The 25,433-nt window shown below is 39.2% G+C and overlaps 1 protein-coding gene across 3 annotated transcripts in view; it reads right to left on the reverse strand.

Annotated features, from left to right (window-relative positions):
* NALCN (sodium leak channel, non-selective) overlaps nucleotides 1-25,433 on the reverse strand; it is a 303,647-nt gene that overhangs the window by 14,395 nt on the left and 263,819 nt on the right. For 2 of the 3 annotated variants that reach the window (XM_023621795.2, XM_023621798.2), the window contains 10 exons: nucleotides 20,699-20,805; nucleotides 14,504-14,624; nucleotides 14,320-14,418; nucleotides 8,815-8,908; nucleotides 8,199-8,305; nucleotides 7,917-7,991; nucleotides 7,088-7,207; nucleotides 3,826-3,894; nucleotides 2,779-2,927; nucleotides 1,550-1,643 (listed from right to left, as the gene is read on the reverse strand). In XM_023621795.2, the coding sequence (XP_023477563.2) occupies nucleotides 1,550-1,643; nucleotides 2,779-2,927; nucleotides 3,826-3,894; nucleotides 7,088-7,207; nucleotides 7,917-7,991; nucleotides 8,199-8,305; nucleotides 8,815-8,908; nucleotides 14,320-14,418; nucleotides 14,504-14,624; nucleotides 20,699-20,805 (1,035 nt within the window). The remainder of the gene's footprint in view (nucleotides 1-1,549; nucleotides 1,644-2,778; nucleotides 2,928-3,825; nucleotides 3,895-7,087; nucleotides 7,208-7,916; nucleotides 7,992-8,198; nucleotides 8,306-8,814; nucleotides 8,909-14,319; nucleotides 14,419-14,503; nucleotides 14,625-20,698; nucleotides 20,806-25,433) is intronic. The other variant, XM_070240456.1, reaches the window with a different exon arrangement.

The following is a 25,433-nucleotide window of genomic DNA, read 5'->3' on the forward strand; positions in this document are numbered from 1 at the left end:
ACTTCAAAGTAATCTCTCAGAAGCCACATACACTGGGTGCATCATTTATGGCAAATAATCAGAACAGAATATTTCATTTATGCTATACTTTTAGGCTTGCAGAAACCCAAGTTCAGTGCCATTTTAGAAGTAAAATGAAAATGAACTGGTTTCCTCCAGGAGACACTCTTTCTGCCACCTCCACTCATCCCAAATGATAAGTAGTTACTGTGATACAAATTGCAGAAAATCAAAGACAAAGGCATTTTAAAAAACTTGTCTGACTTAAGTAACGGGTTAAGATTTAGGAAGATTTGCTATACACAGCAAATTCCCATTCAGACTGTGAAAGGAGAAGCCAGTAACCCTCATTCCAGGAGCCCTGTTCTGGGATGTAATGGGAAAGCACAGACGCAGGTTATCGAAAGCCTCCCCAGTCTGCAGTGGCCCAATAAAATGCCAACGCCTCTGAGAGGCCTCCTGTTTCCTTCAGCCAGAGAGACTAGCTCTTTCTTACACATTCCCAAAGCATTCTGCTTATTCTTTATTTAGAATTTATTTAATTCTGCCTTGTATTATATTTGACTTAGTAAATTCTAGCCCTATTCATTCGTGCACAAAGTTCTTGGACTCCGGTTATGTGTTGGGTTTAAGCCCAGCGTGGGGGACGCACCTGTGAGCTAGACATAGACCCTGTCCCTCTTTCACCTGCTGACAGTCCAGAGCTGTGCAGTCCAACATGGAGCCGCTAACTACATGTGGCTATTCAAGTTTAAATTTATGTTCATTAGCATTAAATACAATTAAATAGAATTAAAATTCAGTTCCTCAGTTGTGCTTAGTCACATTTCAAGTGCCCAATAACCACATATGGATAGTGGCTACTGAATCAGACAGTGCCAATTGCCATCACTGAAGAAATTTCTTTTGGACAGTGTTGGTCTGGAGGGGGAGAGAGAGGAAATAAACTCATCAAGCCAATAATTTGCCACAGTTGTGATACGCACTACAAAGGCGCTGTAAGAGTGTCTGACCAGCAGCCTTAACATAGGAAGGATTCCTGAAAGAACTGATGTTTAAACTGAGAACTGAAGGACGATGAATTAGCCCAGAGAAAGGAGGATCCCAAAAGAAAAGTACAACTCAGAACCCTGGATGGAAGCTCCTTGAGGAGGCTTTGGAATCACTGAAGATCCAGCACGTAGTATACAGCCCGGTACGAACCAGGGGCTCTGTGAGTACCTGTTGAATACATTACCTCAAAGAAGTGGAACTCCTGTTTGTAGTTCACTGTCAAAATGTTAAATATGGGATGGTAAGAACAATGCCCTCCTAATGCATATTTGTTGAATGGAACTACAATAGCTCAAGCTGGGTTCACTGGAAAGTTTTCCTGTATGTGCATACACTATAATATAAAATAAAGCAATTTTATGAACTAAAAGGCCAGGATATGTGTTTTGAACACTAAGTCTTGATGCTAACAAGGATGATGCTGCCAATATAGCATTGCCAAAGAATGTCATCTGATTCTACGTTGAGGCATTGTTAGTGATGAAGAGATATTTACCATACAGTCATGCATAATCTTGTTCCAGTCTTCGCCTGTGACAATTCGGAACAGGACGGTGATAGCTTTGCCAGCTGAAGAAAAGTTTGCATGCCTAATTTAAGGAAAAAAATAAAAACACAATGCGAGTAGCATGGTTTGTCATGAAGCAGTCAGGTTTGTCACCACCAAAACAGGTGGAAATTTGGAGAAAATTTGGTGGCTAAGTTATCATTTCCAAAGGTTACACCCTCTTATTTGTTTGTTATTTAGCCTTGCCCCCAAGTGTAGCTATCTGAACAGCCCAGTCCTAGCATGGTGCCACCAATTTACTGCCATTCATCTTGAATGACTCAGGGAGGAAGATTTGACAATTAAAAATGATTCCTTCTTTCATGTGAATTATGCTATAAAAGGTGAGGCTGACGTATCAAGTAAACTCTGCAACAAGACACATTTGTGCATGATTTATTTTGTAAGGACCTTTTTTTAAAAACTATGAGATGCTTCCACAAAATTTAAGGTAATCTTCGAAAAATGCTTTTTATATATAATAACCATTTTGGGGGTTCTACCTTCTCATGTTTTGCTAAAACAAAGGAAAAGAAAAGGAAAAACCCAATGCCATCTCGAAGTTGTTTAATTAAAAAAATTACATATCACTTTTTGGCAGTATGTGGATAGAAAGAGTGCTGGAATTCATCTGGATATTAGAAGTGGTTATTCCTATATGGTGGTGGAATTATGGATTCTTTTTGTTTTCTTTTGTTTCTGAATTTTCTAAGGTTTCTAAAGTAAATATGCATACTGTTTTCAAGTATAAAAATGTCATTTAAAATTTGGCCCTTTTTTTTTCAGTTTTAATTTCCAACTGATTGCTCCCTCCACCCTTGCATCTTTGTTTAAAAATATTCAGGTTTTGGGGCTGGCCCCGTGGCCGAGTGGTTAGGTTCGCGCGCTCCACTGCAGGCGGCCCAGTGTTTCGTTGGTTCGAATCCTGGGCGCGGACATGGCACTGCTCGTCGGACCACGCTGAGGCGGCGTCCCACATGCCACAACTAGAAGAACCCACAACGAAGAATACACAACTATGTACCGGGGGGCTTTGGGGAGAAAAAGGAAAAAATAAAATCTTTGAAAAAACAAACAAACAAACAAACAAACAAACAAAATATTCAGGTTTCTATTCATGATTTTATTACTAAAAAAGTTTACTTGATAAACAAATAGAAAGGTAAATATACACCAACCTGTTAATGTTCTCTCCATATTTCACAGTACCAAATAAAACAACTCCAGCAAAAGCATAACACAGCAGCAAGAGGAACATTCCTACGATGATAAAGAAGCTTTTATACATGCTGACGACCACGGTCAGGAGGAGCATCTTTAGTGTTACCTGGATGGAGATGGAGATGGAGAGAGAGAGAATACTCAGTTCATAAAGCCAGGAAGAACCTAGGAAGTAAATAACATTTAGGCAGGTTGACACAAGAGTGACTCAAGGATATTCTTCCAAAATTGCTCCCTATTAGTTATTGAATCTGAATACTATTAAAAAACCATTAGAGAAATTCTACTCATGTCTCAAACTGTTCAGCCTCTTCAGCCTAATTAATAAAAGTTATACCCCAAGATTTTTGGCTTTTCATTTTCTCCTCTTGCTCCCTAATTCTCTATGATAAGGGTTATATATTTTTGGTCCATAGCAAGTAGACTCAGGATTATTTCACAAACAGTTGTTGACAAAAACAAACCTAAGCAATGGTAAAATACTAAATAAGTATCAAATATTAAATATATTGATTATGTGGATATAGAGAATGTCTATGAAATAATGTTAGTAATAAAAAAAGAAACTACTTTAAAAATGAAAAATAAGTGTGGATGTATGTATGAACATTAACAAGGAAAATAAAGGATTCTGGAATCATAGAATTATGACTATTCATTAAAGATTATTTTTCTTTGCAGTAAACTAACTGAACTCTATGAAAATAAAAATAAAGACGCATAAAGAACGACCACTGGTTTTTGCTTTCATGCCTATGTTATGTTTAGTCAATGACTTGGGTTCGCTTAGCAAATATGAAGAAGAAACAAAACACTATGAATGTCAGGAAACATATCACAAGATAACTAAGCCACTGATTCATTTTAATATTTAATATTTGCTCATTTGACTTACGTTGTCTAGCAATTTGTTAACTACAGCCCTGAAGACCCAGAAGGACAGTCATTACTCCTTTCTTAACTGTATACATGACATTTGATAGTATGCTGTACAACATACTCACATGCTTTCCACAGATGGAGAAAAACCTAAAGACAATCACACATGCGCCCATCATGTAGGTGTACGCATTCTGCAAGTTAAACAGAAGCGAGCCCGTCATAATTTGCACAAAAGATCTTGTTACTGTTCCATTTTTCATTTTAAGTCTTCTGTGAAGTCTACTGAATAATTAGTTTAATAAAATGTGAAAATTCCTATAAGAAATTTATCTAAAATAGGTGCTGAAAAGGTCACTGCCAAAACTCATGAATAAATATTAGCTATAAAATCAAATCTTAAATGAAACTTTGGTTTCTGTTTTGCTCAGCTGAATTCTGTATTTTAAAACTTATTTTACATAAAATAGTGACCAGCTCCTTTGAGGAGAAAGAAAAACCTAGGATAACAATGCAACACGAGGAAGTGAAGAGAGACAGGAGATGGTGTTGGAAAAGGTTGCCGGAAGTCAGACTCCTTCTCTCTGAAGACCAGCCAGCCATATGCGCATTAGTCTACACTGATTTCAGAGGTGTCCCACCCTATCCAGAAACATACCCAGGTCTTCCTTCAAGTGTGTGATCAACAGCAAGAGATGACTCAATGCACTTTATGACTAAGAAAGCTTCATCTGAGAAACAAAGATGCCACCACTTATAACAGCAATAACAAGTGTGGCATTAAGCTGATGCCAAGGCATGATTATTCTTGAGGAGCCTTGCCTAACCAAATGACAACAGTCACAGATGGGCCCCCAGGAAGGGGGTCTGGGAGATCCTTGGTGAGGTGTCCGCACAGAAGCATCTTTGGGGGAACAGGACTGCATCTTCCTTCACAACAGTCCACTGCAAAACAGAGCGGAGAACGAGTGTCCTTCCAGGACCAGAGGCTCCTGGAGAACAAAAACAGTCAGGCCGAATAGGCAAGCTGGTCTTTTTGGTCTGAGATTTCCTCTCTGGGGACATCTGGAATTAGGAATACTACTCTACTTTTTTCTTGAACCGAGTAGCTTTTGGCCACAATTTGTCTGGAGAAAGAAAAAACCATGGGCCTTGCTGTTCCTTCTTTCCATGTTAGCTCAAAACCTATTGTGCATACCTTCTCCCTTTGCATTCTGGAAGCAATGACACCCAACAGCTTCTAAGAAGAGGACCCAAATCCTTCACCTGGACTACAAGGTCCTGAGAGGTCTGACACCTTCTTACCCATCCAGATCTCATCCCATGTCCCCCTCGATCCTTCTCCTCCAGTCCCGCTCCCCATCCTCCTTCCAGCTCCTGCACTCTTCCATCACAGGGACAGCTGCCCGAAATGTTCTCCCTCATGCTACAGACCGAACCTATCATCACTCCCTCAAGGATGCCTTCTAGGGCCTCTCTGATGAAGCCATCTCCCACTATTATGTGTCATCACAGGAACATGTGTCTCTTTCCATCTCCCTCACCAGGGCTGTAATTCTCATTGACTTGGGAGCATTTGATGAATAACTACCTAACTTTCCAGGCTGTGAGTTCACAAGAGCAGTGACTGTCTGTCTTCTTCTTATTACGGTCTTCTCAATTCCTACCACAGTGACTTGCACATCCTTAGTGCTCCAAACCATTTACTGTTTGAGGAATGAATCAGTGATGAAGGAATGAAGTGACAGAGCCCACCCAGGTTTGGCACAGGCCCTAGTGCTGAAAGTGACAATTGTTTTAAGAAGGACACTCAATATCTTCCTGAGCACAACAATTTCATACTAAAGCAAGCCGTCTGTGATGTGCAGAAAGGTTCTGTGTTATGGATCTTTCCTAGCATGACTCTAACACTGGAGAGGATGACAGAATAAATGAAAGAGACCAGAGGGAAACTGATAATATTACTTTTGGATGGGTCAAGGAAGACTAAAAAAAAAATAAAGTATTTATAATTCTGTGTTATGGGTTTGTATACTCCTTACAGATGGAAAAACTTCACATAGAGTCATTCGCTGCATCACCATGTTTCGGTCAAGGACGGATCACATACACAACAGTGGTCCCATAATATTGGTACTATAGAGCCTAAGGGTGTAATAGGTTATACCATCTAGGTTTATGTAAGTGCACTCTATGATGTTAGCATAAGGACAAAATTGGCTAACGATGCATTTCTCAGAATGTATCCCCATTGTTAAGTGACACATGACTGTACTTGATTTTCCTAATGCCCATGTGGAATAGGTAGATTATGAAGTTATATCCCCAAGTTCAGAACAGGGAACAAAACATCACTGAAGCAAATAACTTGATCAAGGCTGGAAACAGTGGAGCCTCGTCTAGGACCCAGGTCTTCTAGAGCTGCGCCGTCCAACATCGTAACCACTAGCCACATGCGGTTTTTGAGTACTTGAAATATGGCAAATCTAAATTAAGATATGCTGTAAATGTAAAATACACACTCAAAGATTTAGTACAGAAGAAAGGATATAACCTTTCTCCTCCATAATTTTTATACTGCTGACATGTTGAAATAATATTTTAGATACGGTAGGTTAAAAATATAGTGCTAAATTTATGTCATCTGTTTCTTTTTTATATTTTAAATGTGGCTCTCAGAAAACTTAAAGTTATATCTGCAACCACGTTTTATTTCTATTGGACAACATGGCTCGAGATCACAGTCAGGTACACCCATAGCTGTAGATTTTGAGTTGGATCTCAGACTGAATGGAGGGTAGGGAGGCTGAAGGCATTTTAGGCAAAACAGTGAGAACTCAGGTATGGAGATGGAAATGATGTGCCATGGAGAAATGGCAGCTCGGTGTCTAGCAGAAACGAAGACAGCAAAAGTGCCTGAGAATCAGACTGTGAAACACTGACGATAATGTCGTGGCCTGGATGCTACCCACCAGCTCAGAAAACTGGGTCTGAGTCTTCTGATAGGAGCTTGTGTGTGAAGTCAGACAGGTTTCCATCTGTTTCCCTTTCTCTCTCCCTGTCATTTTTATCCTTTGGGAAAATGAAAATTAAGCCAGAAGATCTTTAAGGCCCTTCTCTTTCTGGCTCACGTGCTCCAGGTCTTTGAAGGGCTAGGTTTTGTTTGTGTGAAGAGAGTGAGTGTGTGCAGACATACGTACGTGTGTGCGTGTGTGTGTGTGTGTGTGTGTGTGCAGGCACGTCTGAGGGCCTGTCATGGTCAAGGCTGGATTTTAGGGAGGTTAATCTGACACTTGAGAGTAGGCTGACATGGAGTGAAAGGACACTGGAAACAGGGTTACCCGAATGGAAATGATCAACCAAAATAATCTTTAATTACGCGCATACCAGGAGGGCAAAGTGAAGGACCACCCAGACAACGCCAAGTGACGTCACCAGCAGATCGTATCTATTTCTTCTGCTTTGCCAGAAGCCAGCAGGTGACATTGCTATGATCTTCATTGTAACCTGGGGACAACAGTGAAGAGAGTGAAGAAAGGCTGAGTGTTTAGCACATATTTAAACGTATTAAATTGAGGCACACTATTTTTTTAAAGGATGTGGAAACCAAAGAGGAGAATTTATTACTGACACAGATTTTTTAAAGCTGAACAGCTTACAAATCTATACTCCCCACACTCTTTTCTCCTTGTTTTATGACTACTTCTGATAGCAGGACGTTTTTCTGCCTTAAGTAAAAGATCATATATTTCAGAAAACATCAACCAGTACAGGGTGGAATAAGAATCTGCTTGTATTTCAAAGAAGATTGCCATGGAAAGTCATATCATATGGACCACATATTAAAATAATCTTGTCTGGGCCAACTCCCTTTGCCACCATGTTGCAATCTGAGTCCCTAAATTATAGTGGTTTGTGTCGTTCACTATAAATATTTGAACTCAAGAAACTAGACAGGCCAAAATTCAGACACAACAATCAACAGCAGTTAGCAATTCCTGCAGTTAGAAAAGGTCCAAAATATAAAGTTAAGTCTTTGTTCAAATTAAGCAGAACAGCCTTAGAAGGAAACATCCTGAGAGCATGCTACCGCCCTCCCCCCAAAGACTTCAAAAGCAATAGGACACAGAACTGAAAGTAAGTGCATCAAAGGCAGACACTGTTTTACTTTAAAGGTGCACTGCTCCCCCCAGAGCCAGCTGACTCATTACCGTACCTCTAGAACAAAGATGAAGGTGAAAACGACCGACATTGTTGCCAAAGGAACGGTCACCGGATCCTCGACGTCCCACTGTAACAGAAACAGCACACAAGTCTTTGCCCACAGCCATCGGGCTCAGAAAGACTGTCCCCTCTTTTTCTCATTTGAATATGATTGCGAATTTTAATGTTTTATACTCAAGAATGTAGACTGTGAGTGGATATGGCCGCTTGTGGTATTCTTAGATGCACCAATGAATACAGAGCTCATTCCGAGTCTTAGGGTGAAATAAAGTACCTTGACAGAGAGTAGCACCGACTGGGCCAGGACAAGCAATGCAATCGTCCTCTTAAAAAATGGATGCTGGGTTATGTCATACATCTTAGCTCTAAAGCCATCATTATCTGGAAAAGAAAGGTTTAGTCAAGGGCATTTCAGACACAGGTCACATTTACTGTCTTGTCTTTGATTCTCTTCAATGCTCATCTTAAAACCCATTACGTTTTTTTCCCCTACAGTTCACTCTATTGTGAAGTGTTTTGCAGGAATGGCTGGCTCTGAATATTTAAAACGATGGTGCATGACGCCGTCTGTATTGGAAGGACGACCACGTCATTCAATTTCTGTCAGTTTAATACATTTCACTCACATGTTTAAAAGGCAAGCACACATATATTTTATTTAAAACTTCATTTTTTCATTAAGGCTTATCCTGAGAGCACTGAAGCGGAGCCTTTGGGTGGTTGATTTTAATAGCCTATGGACAGATCTGTAGTTTGGAGCCTGTTTCTATATTAACTTATGCACAACCGCCTAGTGGCCTCACGATTATTATTTTAATTGAAATTTTAGACTCCTGGGGAATCATGAACACTAGCGCCCAACATGAATAAAATCAGAGCGTCTTTGATACCCGGGCGAGGTGGGAGATGAAGAGGCTGTGCTATCTTCAGTCGGCTCTTCAGATCTTCCCATCTTCTCTGATCTACAGTCAGCAGAGCCGTCCCCTTAATAAACAAAGGAAAGCAGAAAAAGGCCTTTGTCTTGTTCTCCACAGCAAGGACACTGCAATTGGGGCAGTCATACAAACAGAACTAATTTGGGTTTAAAATAAAGATAAGCATGAAACACCGTGGTGGTTCGATAAACATGGTCAGAATTCTCAAACTTGGTCTTGAGAGAGTTCCAGAAAGGATGGCCATGGGTTTCAGAGAAGATTCAGCAGCCTTCAGTTGGCATCTTTGAACATGTAATATTCAGGTTTGGGAATATCTAAAGCAGGTTTTCTACATGATTAAATTTTCAAAAAGGGATACTCACTCTAATAGTGGTTAGTTTCCTTTCATTTCATAGTAGAAAATGCTGCAGCAAAATTACAGCTTGTCAATGCTGCTTCTTCTGGTTAAGGATATTTTGTCTTTTTAAAAGTCATTCTTATATATGCAATAGCAAACCTCTTCTTAATCGATAGGAAGTCATGGAACTTGATCCTTAAGAAATTAGTGCTGTGACAACTGACTAAAGGAGATCAGATATTCTATATTATATACTAATATAATGTGCATGCCTTAAAATGCACATAAATATATTGTATTACATTTCATTACATTATATTATAAAAGCAGAAAATAATTTTAGAAACTGGGAAATAAAAACTCACCCGCCCCAACTCCCATTCTCCCTTTCTGTCTGCAGAGCTAACAATTGTCCTTCAGGGATGAATCCTCCCCACTTCGTTTTCAGCCTTTTGCTGTTTATGCATAAATACTTAAGAATGTGTTTGTTTTGAATTTAAAAAAATTATATAATGGTATCTAATATGTGCTTATTTATGCAGTTGTTTTTATCTTCATTGAACAGTATGTTTTCCATACAACTAGATAGTAGATCTAATTGGTTTATTTTAACTGCTTATATAGTACAAATATATCAGAAGTTATCATTTTACGTCTATGGACTATAAACAATGCTGCAATAAACACACACGCACTGCCTCATGGTAAACATCTTTCTTGGTGGTAAATCTCTAAGAGAGGAATTGCTGAGGCTAGAAATTTACGCATCTTATATTTACCAGATATTGTCAAGTTGCATCTAAAGAGCAAAACCCAAGAAAATTTCCCGGCAGCGATCTACAAGTGTTCCTGTTTCCTTATATTCTTGACGATATTTGACATTACCATTTGATGGGTATGAAATATATCTAACTTAGCTTTAAATTAATGAGACAAAACATTTTTTATGTGTATAAATGGTGATTCCTGTATGTTCTTATATGAATTACCTGTTCATATTCTTTGCTCATTTTTGTATTTGGATACTTACTTTTAGATGTTTTATAGAAATACTTAATATATCCTGGATAGTAATCTTTTGTCAGTCATGTGAGTTGTAAATATTTTACAACTTAGCTTTTTTTTTTTCAATTTTGCTTATCACTCATGCCTTTTCATTTTAATGTAATCTAATTTATAAATTTTTTTCTCTACAGATCTCAATTGGTGCTTAATGTGAAGAACTCCACAACTACTCCAGGGTCAAAAATAAATTCTGTCTGGTTTAAAAATGGTTTAAATTTTGCTTTTCATAGCTGGGTCTTTCATCCATCTGGAATTCATTTTTGAGCATGCTGCGAGGTAGAGATCTCAGTTGAGTTTCTTAGCTCTAAATGGTCAATTATCCCAGCATCGCTTAGTGATGGTCACAGCTCCTCCACTGATTTGCTGTGCTACTTCTGTTTTCTAGGTACGTGGGTCCCTCCTGGGGCTTCCTGTTCTGTTCTGTAAGTCTAACTTTCTATCCCTGGAATGATGCTGACAGTATTTTACTTACTGTAGCTTGTTTACTTTCCTTTTCCACATTTTTGCTCACGTTCAACCTTGCGAGAGATTTATTGATTTAATTTTTTTTTTTAAAGAACTAGCTTTTTGTCATTCTTGAGCCTTCCTATAGCTACTTTGTTCTCTACATCATTAATTTCTGTCCTTCGCTTTATTTTCTTCCTCCTTCTTTCTTTGATTTTACTTTGCTGTTCTTATAATTTATTGATTTGGATCTTTGACATATTAATTAACCTTTGGTTCTTCTCTAACATGGACACTTAAAGTTATAAATTTGCATCAGTTATAAATTTACTGATTTATCTACATCTTGTGAGTTTTTATCTATCATTTTTATAGATGATTTACCTAAAATTGTGATTCTTTTATTGTGACTTCTGTAACTCAAAAATTATTTAGAGTATTGTCTTACTATTTCCAAATTATGAGGGATTTTTTGCTATCTTTTCAAATTATGGTAGAGAACATATTGTGTACATTATCAATTCTTTGGCAACTATTTTTTATGACCTTGGAGAGGTCATATTTTGTACTTGAAAATAATACATATTTTCACATTGTTGGAGTCAGGGTTCTTTATATGTGTCATTAGATCAAATGTTTTTATTTTGTCAAATCTAATATTTTATTTCTATTTTTTCCTGTCTGATTTATGAGTTTCTTAGAGAAATATGTTACTATTTTCAATCATTTATTTGGATTTGCTAGTTTTTTAAAAAATAATGTGGTTTATTTTTGCTTTGCACTTTTTTTTTTTTTTTTGGTTAGGAAGATGCGCCCTGAGCTAACAACTGTTGCCAATCTTCCTCTTTTTGCTTGAGGAAGTTGCTGAGTTAACATCGGTGCCAATCTTCCTCTATTTTGTATGTGTTACGCTGCCACAGCATGGCTTGATGAGTGATATATAGGTCTGTGCTTGAGCTCCGAACTGGTGAACCCCAAGCCGCCAAAGTGGAGTGTGTGAACTTAACCATTATACCCTCAGACGGCTCCTGCTTTGTACATTTTGAGATTCAGGAGGTCCATATCTTTCTGATGATTAGTTTCCTTTGTCATTTAATTACACTGTTTATTCTTAATAACGATATTTGTTTTAAATTAATTTTTTCTATATTAATAATGTTAAACCACTTTTTTCACTAACTGCAAACAAACATTTGTTCTCTGGATGTTATACACATTAATATCATTCCTTTATTATACACAGCAAGATATTTTGGAAAGTTGAACTCTGAAAGAATCCAAAATAATAATAAGCATGGTGGTATCATGCTTGACCATGGTGATCCTTAATATATGAAAACTTCTGAAAGCTTATTATTGTGAAAATAAGTTTATTAATCAAATATATTGTCTTACAGTAGGGAAATTTTTAAAAATATATTACTGGTATAGACTTTGGAATTTTAAACCAGGGTTCCATTTTCTAAGGAAGACATAATTTTGCACAATTCTTAATTGTGAAACCATCGCCCCCAAAGCTTACCTTTTCCCATATCTTTATATCTGTTTATTGCCTGTATATTTGGAAATCTATTTCTATACCCTTGGGAGTGACAAATAAAATGTGAGCTTCATAAGGGCAGAAATCTTAATGCATTTAGTTTTTAGTTTATGTGTTGAGTTCCTTATGTTCTCAGGGTCAAGAGCAGTGTCTGGTATCTAGTAAGTGCTCAAAGAAATACGTTGAATGATTGAATAATAAATGAATAAATGCTGTTTTACAGTAGCTCGTGCACTGCTGTCTAAAAGACTGGCAAAAAAATCTTTTCTAAAAGGTTCACATAATTTGGAAATTTATATCTCCAATTAACTAATCAAGTTTTTAATGTCTGTTATACAATTTCTTCTACTTTTGCCCTTTCTCTAAGCATCCATTTGAGCTTATATCCATGCTCCCCTTTCTCAGCCGCAAAAGCTTTTGTCTTCCTTCAGAATCTAAATACAACCAGTGTTATAAGCAGACCTCTTGTTATTCTTCTGACTTCAGCCATTCCTCTAAGTTCAAAAGCTGTAATTAATTATACATTTGTCTCTAGTTATTGAACATTTCATGTTGTTTCCTTTGTGTCGCTGAATTGTGAGCTGCCATAAGACCTAATTCTTCTGAAATCAGGTGTCTGCTCAGAGGGCCTCGTACGACATTCTGAGCAAACAGTGCCTAAACTCTGTTAATTGACTGATCCGCTTCTGCTCGTATTCCAGAATAATCAGTATCTGCTCCATTGCATGGCTCAAAGCCATCTAAAAAGACCCATTTTCCTCTTTCTGCTTGGTATTAAATTGGACACACTGTAGGGCTTAAGAAACTCATTTATGAATGCGTTAAAGTAAAATAGGGGGGCTGGGCAATATGATCTTTATCCTTTTTTCTTATTCTAAATTCCATGTTTCTGGGGTTGGAATACTGTTGGGGCCCAAGGGGGGATTTTTAAGTTGTGCCCTTTGAAAGCCTGAATGAAATGACATCCTCATTAGGCACACATCAAAGGTGGCAATTGACTGGGTAACTGGTACCACACACGTGGAGCCTGGGGGACTGTGAATGATAGAGTCCCCTGTGTCACTATGCAAACCAAAGGGCTCTGATGTGAATGCGTACAAATCAGTCCTAGCTATGAATAACATGGAACAGCACGGCGTTACACACGCAAATCTAGTTTAATTCAGCACAGAACAACAGTCGACATTTTTATACTCTTGAATTCGAAGAATCAGAGACTCTGCAGTAATAGACACCACTTTGGAATTCTGGCTCCATTTTCTATGCCTCATAAGCCCCAGACAAGTTATTTCACTTCTGTAAGCTGTCTTTTCTTCAACTGTACATTTCACAGTTGTGAGAACTGGGAGTAGCATAGGAAAAACCTCAGTGCATAGTAAGTCCTCAAAACTGTATGCATCTCAATGATTATGACTCCAGAAGACCGACTCTTACACAACAGAGGGCGTACCAGCCATGTCCAGAAGAACGACACAGAATGTTCTCCAAACTCACTTTTTGGCAGAAAACTACCCTTGCTGTTTTCCTGTTTGTGAACTCTCGTACTGATCATCAGAGCTGTAATGAGCTCAGTAAGCTTCCCGAGTTCATAAAGTATGTGAAGTTTTAAATGAAATTAGAAATCTTCTTTCTAGTCTATGAATTAAGATTTAAGGTTTTCTACTGCAGCCCTCTTCCCCATCAAAATTCTGAGTTCACCTACTGAGTAACAAAGAAGCAAACAATTTACATTTTGTGAAAGTAATATTACCTGCAATCAGTGCATCGATTTTAGCTATTGTGTTTTAATAACTTGCTGCACGTCTTTTCAATTTGAACAATAGGAGATGCGCCTTTCAGTTGTCGGCGAATTAATGACATCGTTACCAAAAGGGGAAATTTAGCAAGAGAATTGTGCTCTTAAATAATGTGCCTGAAAGGCAGCAAAGAGGTAGCTGGTAAAATAGTTACAGAGATTATTTACACCAGTCACATTACGGTTTAATGCGACTTCATGCCGTGTGTGAAAAAGAGAGCTCAAAGTGAGTGGCTAGGAAAGAATAAACCCTGTGGTATTCAAACCAAGAATTCTTACCTTGTTTTCATTGAAATTAGCAATAACTACTCCAACAAAAAGGGTCAGTCCAATCATGCAACCCAGGAATACAAAAACATGAATATAGATTCCATGCATCTGTATAAATGAAAAATACGGTTATTCATCAAAGCCAATGAAAGCAGCTGTTGAAGCGTTCAAAGGATTCCATGTGCTTGCTTACCGGCCCCACACGATGAATAATAACATCCCTCACTTCCACCCAGCCTTTCAAGGAGAGAACTTCAAACAACGCCAGCATAGCATTTCCCACATTGTCAAAATTAAAGTTCCGTGGATTCGCCCTGCAAGTCAGAAAGAGGAATGTTCTGTGAAATGCCGATGAGAAGCCCCCTAAGGCAGATATCTGTAGCTCTTTCCAGTCTTGGTGCAGAGAATATTTAGCACTTGGTGGGCTAGATGGCATTCATTTGCTAAATCATAACAATGTGTTATGTGTTATAATTTATTAATTAGGCAGTTAATTATTAGGTAAGAGGGGGTGTTCTCAATTGAAAACAATAGAAACGTGCATAACTCCAGTCCCAGCTCCAGAGCTTCTTGCGACATGTCTGGCTTGTCTTGATTACATGGAGGACTGGAAAGACACTTTCTAGCTAGAAATCATATAGGAGATTATCACAAAGAGGCACTGGAGTTTGGATGTAAACTTTGAAATAGTTTCATAATTGAAAACCGTTCTATGGGCATAAATGACAATTCCCCGTGTTAGTATAGAAAGTGTAAAAAGAGTAGCATTTGACCACTTTATTTCATTCTGTGTCGTCACTGTGAACAGCATGCTGTAAGGCAGTGATGCAGTTAGCCACTGAGATGACAAAAGGTGTTTGCTCACGGCCTCTAAGTGTCCAGATCACTCTCTCCCAGTTGTATTTTTCCTCTCATTAACTCTGAGTGTTGTCAATAGATTCTTCTCGTAGCCCCAACGCACAGGATGCTGTCTGCACCCACAGTTGATTCCTGATTTCTCAAACACTTTGGCCCACTATTTTTTGGTAGAGGGTGGTCTCATTTCTCGTTTTTCTGACACGTTTATACTTTTTTTCTTCCCACTTAGCAAAGTGATCTTTTCTACTATAATGCATTTCCTTTCGTTGTTATAGGTCTCAGCCAATAATTTTATTGTTAATAGAAGATTTCAGTGTTTTTTCCCCTATCCCCTTATTGGAAGCTATGTTAAATAGTTAAATGATTTAGATAATCACACACTTTGATGAAGAACTGAGTTTAGGTTTACTGAATACAGTAGGCCTACTGAAGCCTAGCTAAATTCTATTTTGATAACTTTTTTTTTTGCTAGCTCATTTATCAAAATTTAACCTTCAGAAGAGGTAACTTTCTGGGGGACAATTTGGTTTAATATTTTTCTACCATCTTTTGTTTTTTTAAACCATAGAAACAATCATGTGATGCACTTTTATAAGTTTTCTTTTTTTAATACTACATAGATAGGGATCTAATAAGAAAACATAAAACTGAAACTGACTTGCTTCTAAAGGTTTAAGGCTGATTGGTAGAAACGTTTTCTACATTGTCCAAAAGTCCCACTCAGAAATTCAGAAATTTGGGATTCTGATTTATATTTTTTAAGTATGAGATGAGCATATTCTCTTGAATTTTTCCAACAATCTTTCCTTTGGGGGACTGCAATTAAATTTATATTTTACAGCCGACAGAAGCTAGAAGGATTCTACAGAAGCCACAGTTTTCTCAAATAAGGATTTTTTTTCAACCCAGTGAGCCAGCTCTCAGATCTGACATTGAACTTTCTTACTCATCCGTTTTCTTTATGTAAAAGTGCTTTTTTAGCGGGACTTGCAGCAACCCAAGCCACTTTCACGTTCTATATCCTTTATAAGTTAGAATATGTTAAAAAAAACACTTTTAGGCTAAACAAAGAAAAATATAATGAAGGATCATAGACTTAAGTAGTTGGAAGAATATATTACAGTTTAAAAAATGACTCTCAGTTTTAATCATAAGATATTTATGTCTTGCCCATGCTCCTAAAATTGGGAAGTTTGAAACTTGATGTATAACTACAGAGGACTTCAGTAAATCCCAGACATAATCCATTATTGTAATTTTTCCTCTCGCCTTTCCTTGATTTGGAAGGCTGTTTGAATATCATCTTTTCTGGCTAATTTTTAAAAGATTATAATCTTGTCGATCCAATTTGGAAAACGAAGACATTGGTTCTGATCTCACAATTCGATCAATCTTCTACCTCCCAGTGAAAAGTGCTCCAGCGTCCCAAGGTCACGGCAAGGAGAGCTGTTCCTCCTCTGGGAAGATGGAGGCACCATGAGGGAGAGGAACTCAGCCTCTGCTCTTGGATGTGGAAATGTAAGGATGATACTGCCGGAAACGGCACCCTGTATCTTACACATGTCTGCCCTCTAGACTAAAGAAATCAGGAACTTTTTGTACTTTCTAGAAGGCACTGGCATTTTTCTGCCTTGTGCTTTGGGAACAGTCTCCTCAGGCCGCAGCCCCTGACCTCTGCCCCACCCCTCCCGCTCACCTGCCTAATTCCTACGCATCCTTCAAAAGTGAACTGGGGCTCTTCTCCTCCGGGTCCTTCCCCCTGGTCCCATCACAGCTTGGGTTAGGTGACTCTCCTGTGGCTGCCACTGCACCCTTTCCCTTTCTGCATCCTAGAATCAGAGGCTGGTACACCACAAAGATCAAGAACTTAAGCCTCAGGGCCCCTCCCTGGCACAGACCCCGGTCAAGACCCTGGAAGGGGCCCAGAAGTGAGTTCACATAGTCACATGGTTTTGTTAAACTTACCAAAGTAAGGTAGTTTTATATTCTTTTGCTTAAAGAGTTTACCCAAATTGTTTGAGCTTAAGAATTCACAAAAATCTGATCCCCTTCTGCCTAGAACGTACCACAGTGTAACTTAAAATTACTTAGCAGTAAGCTTCAGGTGAGCGTCAAGTGCGTTTAGGGGCATGTATATGTGGCATCAAAGCCTTTAGCATATTATATTAAATTAGTTGTAATTTTATTTTCTATTCTCCACAGACTTCAAGCTCCTAAGGGTCGGGGCCTTGGCTTGTCCCCAGTGACAGCATAATGTCCGCCAAATAGTAAGCACTCAATACACGCATTCATGGAAAACTGAGTACTTTTTCGATTTTGCTGTCATGCATTCCATTTTCCTATAGCCCACACCTCCGCTTAAGCCAAAACACACACTCTGTATAATATATAATATGTCTAAGCCTTTTTACCAAGGGACTTTTTATCTCATCAAATCTGAGTGTTTCAGAAGGAAACAAATGTATTCATCTGAGGAGGGAACACAGAAAGCAGACTGTCTGAATTAGGGAGCGCATATTTATGTCCTAATTATAATTATCAAAGCATTCCTCTAGGCGAATTCCCAGATATAAGTTATTTTGTTAATCACAAATTAGCCAATATAAAATTACAAAATTTTCAGCTGCTAACTCCTGACGAGCTTACTAAAGAAAGAAAATGTAAAAATCATCATGGTTACAGTGGACTTTTCTTTGATGGAAAATTGTTATTTCACTAAAACTAACCCAACTCACAATATTCTGAACAAAAGGACAAAAGCTATTGTGATGATGTTCAAGTGATACTATTTGCTTAGCTTTTAAAGTGTCCTTGAACTTGGAACCCCCAATAACAACTTACATAAAACATTACATTTCAATTAACTCTGATTTTTAAAATCCTTGGGAGCTGATTTCATGGAACAGGTTGAATGCCATGGGGTACAACTGGACACAGTTTACTTTTCTCCCAACAGTGCCTTCCAGCATGTTCTAGCTCCCTTCCTGACTTCTTGGGGAGAGCTCAAAGCTTTTTGGTCACTTTCAGCTATAAGATCAGTCTCATTCTAAAAAGTACACTCCATTTTACACCCAACCTTTGCTTTCCTAACCCGAAAAAGGATCCCATCCTCAGCCTGACCTGTGGTTTGAGGAGGGAAGAAGAGGGGTGGCCACTCTCTTCCGCTCCCCTTCTTCTGACCACCATCTGATTCTCCCAAGATTGAGGTAGGATGCAATTGGAGTTGGAGAAATGGAGTTAAAGTCTGTGTGTCTTAAGCTGTTGGACTCCAGCCATTGGCGTTCTCGTCACAGCAGCTGTTGCTCTTCCGTGGAGCCCATTGTATGGTCCTAAGAAACACCTTGTATATTAACCATGTTTCTAGCTTCTGTGAACTTGACACTTTATCATCTGTCCTACATACGTATGCTGGCCACACTTTGTTCCAGAGCATCCGATGAAATGCTCAAGTCACCCTGCCTCCTTTATCACCCCCTCCCCCAGAAGAATCTTTTTTATGGAATGCTTTTCAAATACAAACCAACCAACCCAGAGTCCACACCCCCAACCCCCACTTTAATCAGGCTTTCACACTCCGGGCCACTATCCACCTGCCCTAATCACCCCAGGGCAGGTACCAGACCACTGGGACAGCCTCTATGCCCCAGAGCCTGCCGAAATTATTCAAATTAGTCAACTCTCAGCCTGCTTGCCCTGCCTCACCCATTCCCTCCCTGGGAAACCACAATAACAGCTCCTGCCCACAGCTCTCCCTCTGCCTCTGCCTCCTGACCCACCCTGCTGCTTCCCCAAGTGGCCCCAGTGGTGCGGCATGCCCTGTCCCCTTCCTCTTGGGAACAAACTATCTTTTCATAGCAGTCATCTCTTGACCTGCTGGCCTTACAGTACCTCAAGTTTTCTATTAATACACTATATTTTAAGATACTCCCCAGCACGAGGATGCCCGTCGTGCCGTTCCTGCTGTGAGCACAGTCTCTCGGTGATTCTTTCACAGGAGCTGGATGATGGAGGTGGATAACCTTTTAGGAAGAACAGCTGGGGTTGTCCAGGTGCTCTCTTTAGAACATAATACTTTCTCTCCTATTGACCTCAGCTTTGAGGCTTTAGCCCAAGTTCCAGAACAGCAGGAAAAAAATTCCTGATATAAATAATTTATTTATGGTATAATAAGGAGTTTTCACCTCACAGAAACATAAACATTTTATGCTTCTTTAATTTTTTATTCTAATGTAAATTGGACTGCTTTTCTAGTTAGCACTGGGATAAGGATATTCCCTCGTGTCAAATACTTCCCTATCCAGGCTCAAGCCACACATCCAAAATTAATCTTTTTTTTCATAATTCCTTGGCAATCAAAAAAAAAAAACCCACCTCAATTTAAATTGTATTGAATTGTTTATGGAAGTGAATTTCATATTAGAGAAATGCCCAAGCAGGTAAGAGTGAGTCCCGAGGGTACAAAGGGCTCAAATGCTATTCCTTTTAAACAATCTGGACATTTAGTAGAGAACATCAATTGTGACAAAAGCAGACAAGCTTTGCTGTGGTTTACTTACTATTCTAAGAGATAAAGACGAAATAAAAAGAAGACAGACAATGATTTAAAAGGACAAATGAAGCTGACAGAACATTCAGGTCATCAGTGAAGCAAATCGAGAGATTCCATCCTGGTCATTAGTAAAGCAGATGAGAAAGAAAGTACTAGGTACTTCTACCTTTGACGTAAATGCTTTGAAAACTCATTTTTGAGAAAAGTGAATTTTTAAGAGAAAGTTAGATTTAATCTATTGTGTTACTGATCATTCCTTTCTAGTGTTTCTATAATGCAAATCCTTCAATGTAAATGGGTTTTAAAAGTGAAACAGCATTATGATTTATGCTGCTCTACGATTGTATGAGGACGTCAGATTTTCCCTTAAAAATATAAACTCAGGATAAGTTTAGTTTTAATTTGATATAAAATCTTTGTTTTTTAAAACACTAATTTTTAAAGCCATGTGAATCGACATACATACTTTTAAAGTATTAGAAAAATACTGCGGTGATATTTCATTGTTTCATGAACCAATATGCGACTCAGTGTACCACTTGCTCTCTTACTTATTGTATTTTTTTTTTCTTTCTGAGGAAGATTAGCCCTGAGCTAACATCTGCCACCAATCCTCCTCTTTTTGCTGAGGAAGATTGGCCCTGAGCTAACATCTGTGTCCATCTTCCTCTATTTTATATGTGGGACGCCTGCCACAGCATGGCTTGATAAGCGGCGTGTAGGTCTGCGCCTGGGATCAGAACCGGCGAACCCCCAGGTCACTGAAGTGGAGTGCGTGAACTTAACCACTGCGCCATTGGGCCGGCCCCTACTTACTGTATTTTTGCATCCTATTGTAATTCAGTGCTTTGCCTTGTGTTACTTAAACTCATTTTAACATCTCTAGCAGAATTATTTTTAGTTTCATGCCATATTATACTGATTTAAAACCTTACACTGACAAATAAAGCATTCTTCTGGATATTTTTCTGATATGCTTACCAAACACGGGGCACCCAGAATCCAGGTTTTTTCTCTCCAGGTCTTAACTTTAAATTTAAGTTCTTGGACACACTTACATTAATTCTGAATATCCCATTACAATCTTCCTAAAACGGGAAAAAAAGGGGGGAAGGAGAGGGAATCTGGTCAAAAACTGAACTCAGAAAAGATAAAAGATAATAAACACTTTTTACATAGAATAATAAAGGTCTCTTATCTGACAACAGTGATGTGGACAGCTACGCAGCAAATAGGAACAGAGACCGCAGAGATGAGTGCTGAAAGCTGATGCTGAAAGCGTTAGTAAGTGGGCAAGGGCTCTGAACAGACATTCCTCCAGGGAAGCTATACAAATGGCCAATGAGCACATGAAAAGTAGCTCAGCATCATTAGCTATCAGGGAAATGCAAATCAAAACCACCATGGGATATGACTTCAGACCCAGTAAGAAGGCTGTAATCAAAAAGTCATAGAACAACGAGCTTTGGCGAGGATGTGCAGAAATCTGAATCCTCATCCTTGAGTCCTCACACACTGCTGATGGGGACGGAAAATGGTGCAGCCACTTTGGAAAACAGAGTGGCAGTTCCACAAATGACTAAACAAGGAGTTACCATAGGATCTAGCAATTCCATTCCTAGGTATTTACTCAAGAGAAATGAGAACATATATCCAGACGGAAACTTGTACATGAATGTTTCTATCATTATTATTATAAACAGCATTATTTATATAAAAGCTAAAAGGTAGAAACAATCCAAACGTCCATCAATGGATGAATACCTAAACAAAATGTGGTTTATTCACTCAATACAATATTACTCGGCCATCAAATGGGATGAAATACTGATACATGCTACAATATGGATGAACCTTGAAAATATTATGCTAAGTGAAAAAAGCCAGCCGCTCATATGAGAGTCTCCACCAAGGAAGTCTACAGAGACAGGAAGTAGATTAGCGGTTGTTTAGGGATGGAGGTGCCAGGGGGGTAAGGATATATGGGGTGGTAGTTAAAAGACAGTGTTTCTCTCTTGAGGTGATGAAAATATTCTAAAATTGGCTCTGGTGATGGTTGTACAACTCTGTGAATGTGCCAACGACCACTGAATTGTACCTGAAGTGGGTGAATTGCGTGGTATGTGAATTGCATCTCAATAAAGCTATTTAAGAAAGATTTAAAACATAAAACATTAGTAGGAAGTTCTGAACTCATTCTTTGTCTTTATTCTCCTTTTTGTTATCTCTCCATGTTTGACTACAATTGCCATATTTGGAACCCACACCTCTTTTCTGGGTTCAAGGTGTATATGGCAAAATTCTTGATCACTATTTGAATATTTCAACAGAACTTCAAATTTTAACCTGTTTAAAGTCACTTCGACCCTAAAACACGTCTCCTGGCTTGCCCACTTCTGTCAGTGAACAGCATCCCATCAGCACGCCAGTATCGAGACCTCCGAGTTGCCCACGGCTTTTGCTGTCCTGCATCCTCCACGTCTCCATTCTTATTTCAACTAGTGTAGTGAATACCAACAATACTCAAAAATTTGTCTTTCTGAGCCCACTGGAGCCCACGTTTGATTGGGTGAGGCAGCATGGTGTTCTGACTTTTGACCTTGGACTATTGGGCCAGGCTGCCTGGACATGAATCTCAGCGTCCTCACTTACTGGGGGTGACCTTACATAAGTCATTTAACCTTTGTACTCCTGTTTTCCTCATCAGCAGAATGTGGTAACAGTGATAGTTCTCTGGACAGTACTTGTAGTTTGTGAGCACTAATAAGTGTCTGCTTCCTTTTCTCACAAACCTTTAATGACTTCTCATTCCTCATCAAAGAAATTCCAAACCCCTTAGGCTGCCATTCCAGGCCCCCAAGGATCTCTCCCTAAACTACATTTCTGGCCTTCTTTGTCCGTTCTCCTCTACATGGGAGGGAAGTAAACATCGACCATTGGAGGTTGGGTTAGGTTCTTCACATACAAAAGCTGATTTAATTTTCATAATATTGCTGTGTGAGAAGTGTCATAGTAGAGAAAAATAGGTCCAGAGGGATTAAGTGGCCAGAACAAGCCATCATACCTACTAAAGCAGGATTCTAGTCTTGGAAGCCCTGATTCCAAAACATTTGTTCTTTGTTCCTGCCTCGCACCATGACTCCTCCTTGCACGCTGTGTCTTTTTTCACTCTGCCTCCTCTGTGTGGAGGCGCCTTTCCTGCTCATCTCGAAGCTGACCTCCTCCCTAAAGCCTTCCTAGCACAGTGCTCCCAGGTGGAAGCACTATTTCCCATCGTTGAAATCAGCTTGCACATTATTTCTGTTTCTCATGTGCTCTTTTAACTTCTGACTTTATATTATAGCTCCTTAAATATGAAGCACATGTTCTGATTGGATAGAAAATGCTGCAAAGAAGGGCAGTGACTTACACATTTTTTTCATTCTACATTTCACCTATCATGGTATCTTGTACATAACTGATATTTAATACCTATTGGTCAAAAAGTATCCTCAGAGTTTGTTGACAGGGCTTTGGTGACTGAGTTCTGGGCTCCGTATCTCTATCTAAAGTTTTCTGCTGTCAAGTTTTAAGAAAAGGAGCAGAGGGAGATGGTGCTCAGCCAGACACCAAGAAAATAACATGGTGTGCCAAGAGGAAAATGTGGCACCAACAACTCAAGCTTCCTTGCCTTTAAACATGAGCTGTGTGATCCAAATGTTGGTGTATCTAGTTTCCCCTTTTTGCTGGGGTTTTCGTTTCTTTTAGAAAGATGGACTGAAGCTCTGGGATAGAACTGATGTCCCCTCATCCACATGGTGTTCTTGGCCTTGGTCTAGCTGGACTAGAAAAGAGCTTGTCCTGATGTAAAGATACAGACCACTTCTTACTATACCAATTTCTTTTCCATTATTCTGTGTGATGTTGATGTTTTCTGTGATGGATAAGTTTTCTCAGGCTTTCTTTATGAGGCTTCCATGGAGACCTCATTGCTCTGGGAAAGATAATAAACTCATCATGGTATCCATGTGTTTGTCCATGCACCATGAGCTCTCTCTCCCCTATACAAGTCACCAATCTTTAGCTTGGGCTGAGTATGAATAGATAATGTATAATCATAATGCTCTTAGGCCATCATTAGTATACTCAGCCATCCAAGATCCCTACTAGGCTTCATCTTGAAATGTTAATATCTTTCTGGTCTTTATTCAGTTTGGATCTAAAATAATAATTCTTTCCTTACGCAGGCTTGTGGACTAATGCATAAGCTGGCTATTACTTCCTTCGTTAGCTAATCTGGTACCCCACGAGCTTCATACCACGTTCCTTGTTGTATCTTCTCAGGTTCATTGAAGTTCCTGGGACCTCTGGTGAGAGGAATTAAAGGAAGCAGTGACCTAGGTGGTGCCCTGTGAAATAACATAAGTTCTGCCCAACCTGCTCTGCCTCTTCCTGAAATCCTCATGATTAATATAATTGATAATGCATTTTGACTGGACAAAGATGTTACCTGTATTTTATGACAATTAGAGACCTAAAAATTTTTATAATTAGAAGCTAACAATGTAGGAATTTTCATACTGATATAAAATCTATATTAGATAGCCATGTTTGCTAGAAATACGTACTATAGTTCAGCTCTATCAGGCCTTTTAGAAACAAACATTTTAATGATCTTAAGGCATTATTTTACCTGGATGAAAGAGGAAATACTTTTAGTTTATACATCAGCAGTACTTGGTTTACTTCATTAATTTACTTGTAATAGGGCAGAATTCTAAGAGAATGGGACACCGGATGGTATAGCAGAGACTGGCTAATTACTAACCAAACCATGTCCCTTCTTTTTACAGAATGCATCACTGAACTCTGTGTCATGGTCTCCCTTCCAGCATGGTAAGCCCATGCTCTTCCCAGTGGAAGGTGGGATGAAGTGATGTGTGCCACTTCTGGGCTCAGCCCTTAGTCCTTGCAGATAGAGATTGTTCTCTGTTCTTATCTGCCAGCTAAATGGAGAAGACTTTGAAGACAATGAAGAGTGAAGACACAAGACAAAAGGCACTTGAGTCCCCGAGTGGTCATTTGGAGGAGAGCCTGTCCAACTCATCCAAGAAGCAAGATAGTCATTTCATTATGTCCAGCTACTGAAACACCGGCCTTGTTCCAGCAGCTAGACTCCTCCTCCTAACACTGACTGAAGAAAGACAAAGAAAAGAGCAGTAGCAAAAGGACTCAAGCTTGGGACCCTATTAGTTGTCATAATGGGGAAGATTCTGGGCAGCTAAGAGCTAATGCCAGGCCTTGGGCTCCCAGTGAGGGGAGTGTGCAGTGGAGAAGTATTAAGAGGGGCATGAAACTCAGGCTTTGCTTCTCATACTTTTTTGAGGGGCTGTTCGTTGATACGAGCCTCATGTGACAACAGAGGCAGGACTGAGTTGGGGGAGGCCTAAAGGGAAAGTTTTTGAGGTTCACAGCTATAAACATCTGGAATCTTAGGTGACTATGCCGCAGATGTCAGTAGCGGTGACAATAGAACAGGAGGGAAGAGGAGAATTCCCTGAGATGTGCTTTCAGCCTTATAAACCTTTGCTAGCCAGAAGAGACACGGTGTTCTTTAAGCAAAGGGAGTTCATGGGAAGAGAATTCCGAGAGTCTTGTCAGGGACTCCTCAAAGCAGCCTCAGCAGCCACTGGTAACACACGCTTTCCAAGGGATGGGAAACCACCTTAATTTTTAT

The sequence above is a fragment of the Equus caballus genome, chromosome 17, assembly GCF_041296265.1.
Source record: "Equus caballus isolate H_3958 breed thoroughbred chromosome 17, TB-T2T, whole genome shotgun sequence".
Lineage (NCBI taxonomy): Eukaryota > Metazoa > Chordata > Mammalia > Perissodactyla > Equidae > Equus > Equus caballus.